Source organism: Pseudorasbora parva, chromosome 10 (genome assembly GCF_024679245.1).
Source record: "Pseudorasbora parva isolate DD20220531a chromosome 10, ASM2467924v1, whole genome shotgun sequence".
Lineage (NCBI taxonomy): Eukaryota > Metazoa > Chordata > Actinopteri > Cypriniformes > Gobionidae > Pseudorasbora > Pseudorasbora parva.
Window position 1 is genome coordinate 39,960,200 of NC_090181.1, and position 13,309 is coordinate 39,973,508.

The 13,309-nt window shown below is 36.0% G+C and overlaps 1 protein-coding gene across 1 annotated transcript in view; it reads right to left on the reverse strand.

Annotated features, from left to right (window-relative positions):
* Positions 1 to 12,262: 12,262 nt before the first annotated feature.
* LOC137091571 (utrophin-like) overlaps positions 12,263 to 13,309 on the reverse strand; it is a 53,080-nt gene continuing 52,033 nt past the window's right edge. Inside the window, exon 15 of the mRNA XM_067456120.1 lies at positions 12,263 to 12,403. Coding sequence (XP_067312221.1) covers positions 12,263 to 12,403 — 141 coding nt within the window. The remainder of the gene's footprint in view (positions 12,404 to 13,309) is intronic.

The window sequence follows — 13,309 nt, forward strand, 5'->3', positions numbered from 1 at the left end:
GGTGACTAATCTATGGCATAGGGACAGAATACTAAATATTGTTAAATATTGTATAATGAAGCCAAATTATGAAAAGGTCAGTGATAAAAAAATTGCATATATATATATATATATATATATATATATATATATATATATATATATATATATATATATATATATATATATATATATATATATATATATATATATATATATATACACACACACACACATACAGGTCCTTCTCAAAAAATTAGCATATTGTGATAAAGTTCATTATTTTCCATAATGTTCTGATAAAAATTAAACTTTCATATATTTTAGATTCATTGCACACCAACTGAAATATTTCAGGTCTTTTATTTTTTTAATACTGATGATTTTGGCATACAGCTCATAAAAAAAAACAAATTCCTGTCTCAAAAAATTAGCATATCATGAAAAGGTTCTCTAAACGAGCTATTAACCTAATCATCTGAATCAACTAATTAACTCTAAACACTAGACTGATTGTTAGGCTGCATTAACTAGGTCAGCCGGAACCGGGAACACTTTCCATAACACCTGATGTACTCGTTAAATCATAAAAAGAGTGGCATCTACGCTAATGTTAGTCTCTCTGTTTATCCCGAGGTTTACTGCAGTCGGCCGGATCCAGGCCGTGTCCAGATCGGATGGTGGACCTGCGCTTGGCCATGACCAACACATCCTGGAGTGTCTGCTGAGACCGTGTCAATAAGTGTCTCCTCTGAATTTGCCTCACCGGCACGTTATCCTCAATAAACCCGTTTCCGTTGCGACGACTCTGATCTTTCAAATATTCATATTCTTGCGTAATCGACGCACCATCCTAAATAAATCTGTCTCTTGCGTGATACCCAGAAATTTAAAATATTCCAATCTAATATGATTTCTGACCTGTAAGGTTGCCAGAATAATAATCATACAGTGTGTGTTAATAGGCCAGAGGAGAACTGGCACCCCGACTGAGTCTGGTTTCTCCCAAGGTTTATTTTTCTCCATCATGTCCTGATGGAGTTTTGGTGCCTTGCCACTGTCGCCATTGGCTTGGCTTGCTCAGTTGGGGACTCTAAAATTATGATTTAAGTTATTTAAATAAATATACAAATAAAATAAATGAATCAGGTCTTATTTATTTCTATAAATTATAATACTGATCTGCCAACATGGTCGCTCTATGATAAATTAAAATAAGCTGATAACATCACTGTTTTCTCCAGAACGGCTGTACAGCCAAATCTAATTTGTTGCAGTATTGTCCTGTTTAACACTGTGCTTCGTCATTGTAAAAGCGCTATATAAATAAAGTTGATTGATTATATATATATATATATATATATATATATATATATATATATATATATATATATATATATATATATAATTTTATTTTTATTTATTTATTTAATTTTCCAAATGAAAACTGATTCAAAATAAAACAAAAACTATAATAGTATATCACCAATACTAAAATAACACTGCTGCACAGATCAATGACAATGCTAATACAGATTTTGCATATTTATTCTCAGGATCACTATGATTAAACAAAATGCCATTACACCACACCTGTATTGATTAAGTCCTAGTGAATGAAACAGATTGATTTGTGCTGGTCACAGTAAGGTCAAATCAAATGATCCCTCATCATTCAGATGTCACAGTGAGTGACAGAATGACAAACTGTTGTGTACATGAGCCAAACTATCAGCTGCGACTCACATTTTTCCTGCTGACAGGTGAGATTCTGGTACAGGTAAGATGGCGCTAGAGTCTCTTTGTGTCGACCTGAAAGTAAACAGATGTGTGAAAGAAAGTTTATTGCAGGTATCCAACTATATCTTTGCAGCTGTCAAAGTGAAATATTCAACTTGTTAAGGAAACAAGCAAAATATTTCAGCCTAAAGCACAATGTTTTAAGCCAGTGGTCACCAACCTTTTCAAGCCAAAACTCCCTGACCCCAGCCTTCATGACAGGCAAGATCTTCCTACATTTTTTATGGCTGATTCAGAGTTGTTGTTTTTTTTCCAACACCATCTGTCTATTTTTGTTGTTGTTTATTTGCTCTATAACTAACTATATGCCAAACTAGCCCTAAAAAAATTGCCTTTTGGATTGAGAGAGGCAACCAATGCATTTTAATCAAGATCCAAACAAAAGATATACTGTATGGAGCATGAGTAGTTTTTTTTATTTTTTTATTTAAATTAGATTGCATAGTAAAAATTAGATTAGATTTATTCAAATTAAATACAATTTTAACTATATATCCGAATAAATTGAATTACTAAACTAAATCCACTATATTACAGATCTGCCCGCATTGACACTAATTGAAACGAGCTGATGACATCACTGTTTTCTCCAGAGCGGCTGTACAGCCAAATCAAATTCCATTGCATTATTTTTTCTGTTAACACTGTGAAACAATCAGCATTGTAAAAAGGGCTATATAAATAAAGTTGACTTGACTTGACTTGAGACTTGGATGAGAAAAGAGATGCTTTATTTTAAAAACCTGCTCATTATGCAGACTGCAATGGAAACCTTTTCAATGCTGCCAATTAAGAAAACCTTTCCTGCTGTGTGAATACAGTTTCTGCATCTATACTGGGTCAACATGAATCCAGACACACACTTAAAGGGTTAAAATGAAATTTCTGTCATTAATTCCTCACCCTCGTTCCAAACCCTTAAGGCCTTTGTTCATCTTTGGAACACAAATGAAGATATTTTTAATGAAATCCGAGAGCTCTCTGACTCCTCCATAGACAGCAGTTTAATGAACACATTTTTAAGGTCCAGAAAGGAAGGAAATACATTGTTAAAATAGTCCATGTGACTCCAGTGATTCAGCCTTAATTTTATAAAGCGACGAGAAAAACAAACAACAATAACAACTTAATTCAACAATTTCTTCTCGTCTGTATTGGCCTCCTACAGTTTACGTTGGTCAGCTTCTGCATTAGCATCACACACATACGTTGTGGTGATCACGTGAACAGCATCAGCCAATGATAAGCCTGCGTTCTGATACAGAACTCAGAAGCGCTGAACTGTACTAGTGTATAGCATAGTACACAGACGTGAAGAAATTGTTGAATAAAGTTGTTCTTTTTGTTCTTTTTTGTGTACAAAAAGTATTCTCATCACTTCATAACATTACGGTTGTTAATTAAATTGCTGTCTATGGAGGGGTCAGAGAGCTCTCGGATTTCATCCAACATATCCTCATTTGTGTTTTGTGTTTGTGTTCGTTTGAGACGGATCTCACGAAAATGCGTATAAATAGTACGAGTTTGCAATCTCGTGGAATGTATACGCCAAAATGAGTTTTGGCATGCGTATGGTACGCGGTTTTTTGCGTGCATATGATACGCACTTTATAGCGTGCATATGACACGCTCTTGGGTAAACTCATTTTGGCGTATACATTCCACGAGATTGCAAACTCGTACTATTTATACGCATGACCATGAGATCGTGTTGGTTCGTTTTTGCTGATTTGAGGTATGATTGTCTTACGGGTGTCGAACGACATTAGGCTAAGTAATTAATGACAGAATTTTCATATTTGGGTGAACTAACCCTTTAAGATTACTTTAAGTTTAGACTATGACCAAGATATGATTATTAGATGGGGGAGTCTTAAAAATAGTGGTTAGAACATTTTTAAATCATAAATTCAGATATTTATTCTTTGTAATGTATGAAAAGTATTGATATTAAAATTGTTTAAGTACTACTTAATTGTTGTTGGGTTTTATTTTCATAGTGTGATTTTTGAAGAATTGTACTGAATCCAATTAGGGTTTCAGCAAAATCAGTGTAGCATTTGAGTAAAGCTGCTAAGATATTTTGTATGTAATTATATTGTCTAGTGTCTTTGGGTTTTGTTTCATGTCTTCTGAGTTTTATCATAGTCATGTTTCCTGTTTGCCTTGTGCTTCCCTTGTTTGTGTCGTTTGATCAAGTCATGTGCTTCCCTAGTTATTATTGGCTGATTTATTCATGTGGGTTCTCATTTCAGTTCTGTCATTGGTTCATTGTCTTGATTGTTCTCAGGTGTCTTCAGTCCTTGGTTGAATCCAAATTCGCCCCCTAAACCCTCAATCACTATTCCCTATTAGTCCACTAATACAGTTCACTTGAAGGAGTGAATGAAAACAATAAATTAGGACAGCTGTTGTGTGTACATTGGCTCTACACTCATTGCGGTGCATTGTGGGATTGAATAAGTGCACTCAATAATGTCCATTATGGTTTTGGACACCCCTACAAATGGCTGTCCCTTCAAATAGTGCCCTATTTAAGGGTATGGGGGCAATTTCAGATTCAGCCCTTATGTTTGCCTTGTTCCTGGTCGAGTATTTTTTGTGTAACCTGATATGCTGAGTGTCTGTTTATGTGTTCAAGTCTGTTTAAGTCAAGTCCTTATTTTGTATTGTTTCTTGTTTTTGGAATAAACTGCTTTTGGGTTCATCTACACTCGCCTCCAGTGGACTTTCAATGTTACAGTAATAAAACATTTCTACAGTTTAGCTGTGGTCACGGCATACTAATAGCAAATACTCAGCTTGAATTCCCTGAGGTCATGCAATGTTTATGAAGTGGATGAAGGGTAGATGGAGGAGCAGAAGAGATTCAAGACCAAAGAAATGAGAGGAGAGGCTGAAGATACAAGATACTCACTCATACTCTTCTGGACACATGCTTAGAAATGCAACTGGGCTGTAAAAAATATAGAAAATATCATAGCTGTTAACAAGAAGACGAGTATAAATCACACATGAGTATAAAAAGTGAGTATAAATCACACATGGCCATTTAAACCTTCATGAACTGTTAAAAATAAACTCTCTTAAAACAGATTTTAACACTTACACTACTTCAAAGAGTCCAGTAAAATGGTCCAACGGTGTTTATGCATGACAAGAGTTCATAGAGAATCACATTTTGTTTGAATACATTAATGAATACACTTCGCAAAACATCTCAAATTTTGCATGTATCGAAATGTTTTATGGTTCTTTTATCTGACCAAAGGATTACACTTAGAATATAGCCAGTTGGCTAATACTGGGGCATTTACAGAAATGTTTTTTAATTTGTACTGTCCTCGTAAATATTAAAGTAAATATTAATTTTGTGATAGAATTGATGTTAAAGATGTTTAGATAATTATTACATAAATGATATTACCATAATAAACATAAAAAATTGCTTTCTGTACACAAGCACTATTTCCATTGATTCCCCCCCCCCCTTTCCCCACACATGAAGAAGTCTTGGGTTTAAACTCAAACTCCTCAGTGTCACTGCTGTATCATTCAGAAACAAGTACAATTGAAGTACAAGTACAATATCATTTTTGAAGAACTTTGCAGGCAAAATTGTTGATTGTGGTAGAAATTACACCATAGCTGAGGGATAGTGGTCATTTTCAAAAATAAATAAATAAATAAATAAAAAAATTATGGGTTTAAAATTATTTAAATCTATATTAAGATCATTGTTTAAATTATTTAGTTTTTTAAATAATGGATAATTAGTAGACAACAAAATGATTGCAAAACATAAAAATAACCTTATTGAACATTCATATAATGAACAATATGAACATATATTCTTAACCGAGAATATATACCAATCAGGCATAACATTATGACAGGTGAAGTGAATAACACTGATTATCTCTTCATCACGGCATCTTTTAGTGGGTGGGATATATTAGGCAGCAAGTGAACATTTTGTCCTCAAAGTTGATGTGTTAGAAGCAGGAAAAATGGGCAAGTGTAAGGATTTGAGCGAGTTTGACAAGGGCCAAATTGTGATGGCTAGACGACGGGTCAGAGCATCTCCAAAACTGCAGCTCTTGTGGGGTGTTCCCGGTCTGCAGTGGTCAGTATTTATCAAAAGTGTTTTCAAAGGAAGGAACAGTGGAGAACCGGCGACAGGGTCATAGGCGGCCAAGGCTCATTGATGCACGTGGACCGATCAAACAGACAAGCTAGCCCTGTGGCCTCTTTCAGCAGGACAATGACAACCAAGCAAAAATGGTTCAGGAATGGTTTTAGGAGCACAACGAGTTTGAGGTGTTGACTTGGCCTTTAAACTTCCCAGAATTCAATGTGGGATGTGCTAAACAAACAAGTCCATGGAGGCCCCACCTCACAATTTGCAGGACTTATTTAAGGATACTTAAGGATATATAACTTAAGGATATATATATATATGTATATAAAATATGTTTTTTTTTTTGTTCTTCAAAAGAAAAATGTAGAAATATGTTAAGGGAAAAATAAACAGCTGTATTTGTCAAAACACCCAAATATAGTCAGTTTCTCATATAATAAATCAGAACACCAAATAATGACAATAAACTCAAAACTGATATTGTTGTCCGTGCTCAGACATTACAACAGCTGGTTTATTTCAATATTAAAGACTGCCGTGAACATGATAAATGTCCTGTCTCTTAATTTTCCTCCACGATCACACTAAACAGACAACTGATTGCTTTTGTAATTAAATGTACACCCACGAGAGGGAAGCAGCCTTTGTGTGTTGATGTTAAAGTGGCAGCTTTGGAATTTCATGAATGAATGGCCTCTAATTTGTTCCAGCACAAAAATGGCACATGAATAGGCCTTCAATAATTCAGAAACTTAGAAAAACAGAAGCAGGTTTCCCATGAGGCTGAGTGATGACAGGAAGTCATTACTTCAATAGATAGAGATATGGCATCGTATAGTCAAATTACCAGGAAGTAAATATGATACTGCTTATACACTGAATATTATACACTGCATGAACTAAATACTTCTATCTTAAGAAAAAACCTGAATTACGACATATGCCCTCAATGACAAATGCAGAACAGTTAATTCATGCGTTCATGAGCTCAAGGCTAGATTATTGTAATGCTCTACTGGGTGGTTGCCCTGCTCGCTTAATAAACAAACTGCAGCTGGTCTAAAACGCAGAAGCTCGAGTTCTTACTAGAACCAAGAAGTATGTAGCCTGACAAGCCAGACCCACATCAAGATATTGGGTCTGGAAACTCATCATTGATAGGGCTTAATCCGAGGGGCGGGATAAACGGTTGTCTTTCAAAAACTTTCAACTTTCAACTTTGCCCAGAGGTGGACAAAGTACACAACTCTATTACTTGAGTAAAAGTAAAAGTAAAAGTACTACTGGTCAAATATTACTCTGTTACAAGTGAAAGTTGTAAAAACAGATTTTTACTTTAGTAAAAGTACAGAAGTATTCGTTTTAAAAAGTACTTAAGTATCAAAAGTAAATTTCCTTTTTTATGTCAGTGCATTATTTTATTATTGTTGTATAAATGCACATTATGCCATCATGGTTTAAGCCAGTCAGTGATGCTCCATCTGACGTACTAGCATATGACTAACTTAAACTCATTTAAATACTTGCATAAACGTTACAAAGCTCTTTATAAAGCTGCTGTCACTGTAAGTCCGAATGCATGGATCCAATACACTGATACACATCTGAAATTCTCCCAACTTAACACTTCTCTTTCTCCCAAACGTTTATATTTTTAATATTTTACAAGACATGCACCAAGTGTATGCACCAACTAAACTAATCTTGAATTTTATTTTATTTTTTTACTGAAACATACTTTCAAAGTATGACTATGGGTGCACACACTTGTGCCTAAGAACCTTCTTCTTCCATTTTTCTATGAAATGATCACTGTTCAAAAAAAGTTGGGAAAATGTATATGACCCTATAAGAGTGATTCCAGACAGACTGTCTGAAACAACAACAAAAAATCTTTTAAAGGGATCCCATGGTGTTGAGACTTGTATGGCTTAATATAACATAAATGATGTCTCTTACTTAATTATGTGGTAGAAAACCCATGAAAGATCTACGTTATTTAAAAAATCGATTTTATATTTGGACCATGGGCGGCGCCATTTTGTTTGCGTTCTAGGTTGATGACGTAGAGTGGTTGAACTCCTCAATCAGCTGGCGTTACCCGTAGCTATTTTTACCACAACGCAACTCGAAAATTGTTTCAGAGTTAAACAAAACAAATGAATTGCTTTGTAATTGTACTTAAAACACACTCAAACATACATGTGCACACAAACTCACCTACACAAGTCACAAACAGATCGGCGGGCGCGCACACACACACCTCTGACAGACTGCTCTGTCTCAATCGCATGCATCATCACCAAAACATCCTGCCTCTCTTCCTCACGTTACTTTATCCCATCGTCCTACCTAGATATTTCCCTCTGCTGGTCACATTAGGCATTATAGTTAATCTACTATCAACAGTCTATCTAGGGAACAGGATGTGTTGAACAGGATATCAACACGGGAATAGATTGAGGGTTATGTATGCGCGCACGCAGTGCGTGCGCGTGTGTGTGTGTTCGCGCCGATCTGTTGGGGTGTGTGTGTGTGTTCGCGCCGATCTGTTGGGGTGTGTGTGTGTGTGTGTGTTCGCGCCGATCTGTTGGGGTGTGTGTGTGTGTGTGTGTTCGCGCCGATCTGTTGGGGTGTGTGAGAGTCTGTGTGAGAGAGAGAGTTTGTGTGCACATGTATGTTTGAGTCCGTGAAGTCGGACAGCTGTTTGTAAATCGGCTTTACACTCGTTATTGCGGTGGAACGTGAGACTGAATGACTGCACTCGAACATGTCCACTATGGTGTCGGACAACACTACAAATGTCCGTCCCTTCAAATAATGCCCTATTTAAGGGTATAGGGTCGATTTCAGATTCAGCCCCTGTCGTGGAGACTGAGCAACCCAACATCTCGATTGAGACAGAGCCTGCGTGTGCGCGCCCGCCGATCTGTTTGTGACTTTTGTAGGTGAGTTTGTGTGCACATGTATGTTTGAGTGTGTTTTAAGTATAATTACAAAGGAATTCATTGGTTTTGTTTAACTCTGAAACAATTTTCGAGTTGCGTTGTGGTAAAAATAGCTACGGGTAATGCCAGCTGATTGAGGAGTTCAACCACTCTACGTCATCAACCTAGAACGCAAACAAAATGGCGCCGCCCATGGTCCAAATATAAAATCGATTTTTAAAATAACGTAGATCTTTCATGGGTTTTCTACTACATAATTCAGTTAGAGACATCATTTATGTTATATTAAGCCATACAAGTCTCAACACCAGGGGATCCCTTTAAATGTAGTGAAGTAAAAGTCATAAGTTTCCAGAAAAAATAATACTCCAGTAAAGTACAGATACTCAAAAAGTGTACCCTGATAACCGTCACGAGGACGAGGACGTGCTGAAGCTCTCTTTGCTTAAATTAGCTCAAAATTACTATCAGGTGTAAGTAATTACCTTGACAAACTATACATCATTAAAAAGATCTAAGACTAAAGTTTAATTTTTTTACCTCTGTTTTATTCTCAAAGTCGTATAGTGACCGTAATGTGTTAATATGTGTCAGGAGTTATGAATATGATCTTGGGCGTCGCTACCTTTTGATTGTAAAATGCGCGTCATTTGCTCCCATTCATAAAAAACTCCTCTTTTGGTCGTCATGAAGACACTCGACAAAACAACTTCCCTCATGGCTTTTACTTCAAATGTGTGCAGATGTGGAGAAATATTGATAGATTCTCACATGTTTGAGTCAAATTTCTATACAGAGAAGTATTATTTATTCAATCTTTATCCAAAATCCGCGGATGTATGATTATGAGCGCAGTAGACTGTGTTATGCTGTGTTTTCAATTCATTCTGGCAGCCGGAGGGCGCTGGAAAGCTGTACTACTGAAAATTCACCCCATGTGGAACACACGAAGAACAGACACACCATGTGACATTCAAGAAGTATCTGACATTTCCAAAACAGCTTCCTGAGATCGTTATATCGCTATTTTATGCAGATAGACACGTTTTAAGACAATAAACACACAATCGCGGCAATATATGGTTGGTCTGTGTTCTTTATGCCATGTTGGGTGGTTTCATAATAGATTATATTTATAATGCAATGCAATTCCACATAGCTTTTAGCATTGTATATTTTCTGTCAGATTTTTTGACCCGAAGCTATATGAGATACACATATTGTTATATAAAATAAAATACATATAAATTATAAAGTGATATGAAGCAAGTTTTGAATAAAACATGATTTTAATCGTATAAATTGTTGTTTTGCTGGTGTGCTAAGCTAACATGCTAGCGTGCCCTAGAGATGCACCTGCCACTGAGTAAATACTTATTTTTATGAATATTTTCTAAATGTAAATCTACTGAAATGCTTATTTGGACGAAATGCATTCGATAGAGTCTCAGTGAGGGTAAAGTGAGAGGTTTGATTTAGAAATGAGGTTTGAATAGAACAGTTTGAATAGAGAATCGTTAGTAATTAATGCAGACAAAAGAATAATAATTAGAGCCATAACCAGTCCGCAGAAGTGTGAATGTGTGTTGGGGAGACAAACTGAATGGGGCAGTTTGCACCTCTAAACAATAGAGGCAATAGATTGAATGAAAGCTGAGAAGATGTGGCAATAAACATCAGTTGATATTTCAGATATATCTCAAAATAAAATCACATGAAACGATCTTGTAAAACGTTTAATAAAATTCAGAGTTTTAGACTGATCATCTTCAGATCTGAAATATAACATGGTCAGACTTGTGGCTTTAGCTGTAGTGCATTTCTAGATTTCTCCAAGGCCCACTTCAATTTTATTTTCATAAAGATATTCATACAAATCAATTTCTAATAACTTTACAAAACTTTGAAGCTTATTATAGCTTTTTTTGATTATAAAAAATATTATCATTTTGACTTTACAGTAAACTGCTAGGTGTCTGCTTTCAAATGAGACCATAATTATGCTTTTAGTGCAAAGGATTCAGAAATTGTATTTGTTTTAGTCTGAGTATACATTTCTTAGGATTTTTTCAAAATTTGGAAGTCAGCTTAACAGGTTAAGTACAGTACTCAAGTAAATGTACTTAGTTACTGTCCATCTCTGATTTTGCCTCTGCACGCAATTGGATATCGCTACAACCAACTAGAGCAACGTGAAGCAGAGCTAGTTGATAAATGAGATCCAATTCATTCATTTTATTTGTATATTTAGTTAAATAAATTTGATCATAATTTTAGAGTCCCCAACTGAGCAAGCCAAGCCAAAGGCGACAGTGGCAAGGAACCAAAACTCCATCAGGACATGATGGAGAAAAATAAACCTTGAGAGAAACCAGACTCAGTCGGGGTGCCAGTTCTCCTCTGGCCTATTAACACACCATGTAAGATTATCATTCTGGCACCTTACAGGTCAGAAATCATATTAGATTGGAATATTTAAAATTTCTGGGTATAACGCAAGGGACGGTTATATTGAGGATGGCGCGTCGATTACACAAGAATATGAATATTCTAAAGATCATAGTCGTCACACCGGAGACGGGTTTATTGAGGATGACGTGCCGGTCAGGCAAATTCAGAGGAGACACTTATTGACACAGCTTAGCAGACAGGATGTGTTGGTCAAGTGCAGGTCCACCATCCGATCCGGACACGGCCTGGATCCGGCCGACTGCAGTAAACCTCGGGATAAACAGAGAGACTAACATTAGCGTAGATGCCACTCTTTTTATGATGTAACGAGTACATCAGGTGTTATGGGAAGTGTTCCAGGTTCCGGCTGACCTAGTTAATGCAGCCTAACAACCAGTCTATTTATCAGAATACTGTAAGTTAAAAATGTCCTATGTGTATGCCATAGTAAAGAGGTGTGTTTTTAGTCTAGATTTAAACTGACAGAGTGTGTCTGCTTCCCGAACAATGCTATGAAGACTGTTCCAGAGTTTAGGAGCTAAATAGGAAAAGGATCGACCGCCTGCAGTTGATTTAGATATTCTAGGTATTATCAACTGGCCAGAGTTTTGAGACCACAATAGACGTGATGGAGTATAATGTGTTAAGAGCTTGCTTAATTACTGGAGAGCTAAACCATTTAGTGCTTTGTAAGTAATAATTAAGATTTTAAAATGTATGCAATGTTTAATAGGGAGCCAGTACAGTGTTGACAGAACTGGTCTAATATGATCATACTTCCTTGTTCTAGTAAGACCTCGAGCTGCTGTGTTGCTGAGCCAAAACAATAAACAAAAAAAGGGCTTTATAAATTAAGGAGACTGACACTGTTCAAACAAAAACACAAAATCTCAATTAGATCTCATCCGGAAAGATGCCCCTATAATATTTACACTGGGTAAACTCACGTCTCCAAATGCTCTTCCTCTAGGATGGTCTGCACGGGCAGGTAACCGAGCCGAGGGTGTTTGGTGAAGTACTTCTTTGAGCGGAACTTGTTTTTCAGCACCTTGGTGAAGTCACGCACATCTTCTCCAGAGGTTGTCTGTAACACAGAAGCTGTAGGGAAATGTTCTGTTGTGCATGAAGAATTACAGTGGCAGGGTCTGGGGTGTGATTAGGTTTGGTAAAATCAGAAAGGAAAAACAATTATATATATATAAAGAATACAAAAAGTTTTTATTTAAAATATTTAAAAATACATATTTATAATAAGAGTGCTGTGTAAGGCATATTATTGTGTGTGACATTATTGTAGGGGAGGTTCTGTTGTTAAGGGATTTTTCACTTTTATTTCATGAGTGCAGGGCAAGTTTTATTTTCTTGTGTTTCATTACTTATTTCATGTTTTTTTTTTTTTTTTATCTGGAAGCTGTTGGGAGGTGGGCGCCATTTATTTTGTATATTTTTTTCCTGTTTATATTGAGTTACAGAGGAAGTTGGTTGGGTGGTTATTTTTGCATCTTTTTGTGTTTAGGTTATTTAGTTGACTAAATCAGCCCTCTCTTGAAGATATTTACTGGTTACAGTTTCTTTGTTACTGTTTTCCTACTATATTCCTTAAATAAATCATTGTGTTTGATTTGCAAAATTGTTTTTGCTGTTTTTAATAGTGCTTTGATGGAAGACAGGGGAAAAAAATGCTTGAAACGTTTAATTCCTTTAGTTTAAATTCTTTAATTATAAACACAGTGGGGCAAAAAGTATTTAGTCATCCACAAATTGTGCAAGTTCTCCCACTAAAAAAGATGAGAGAGGCCTGTAACTTTCATCACAGGTACACTTCAATTATGTGAGACTGAATGGGGGAAAACAATCCAGAAAATCCATTTGTAAATTATGGTGGGAAATAAGTAGTTGGTCAATAACAAAATATCATCTCAATACTTCGTTATATACCCTTTGCTGGCAATGACAGAGGTCAAACGTTTTCTGTAAGTTGCCACAAGGT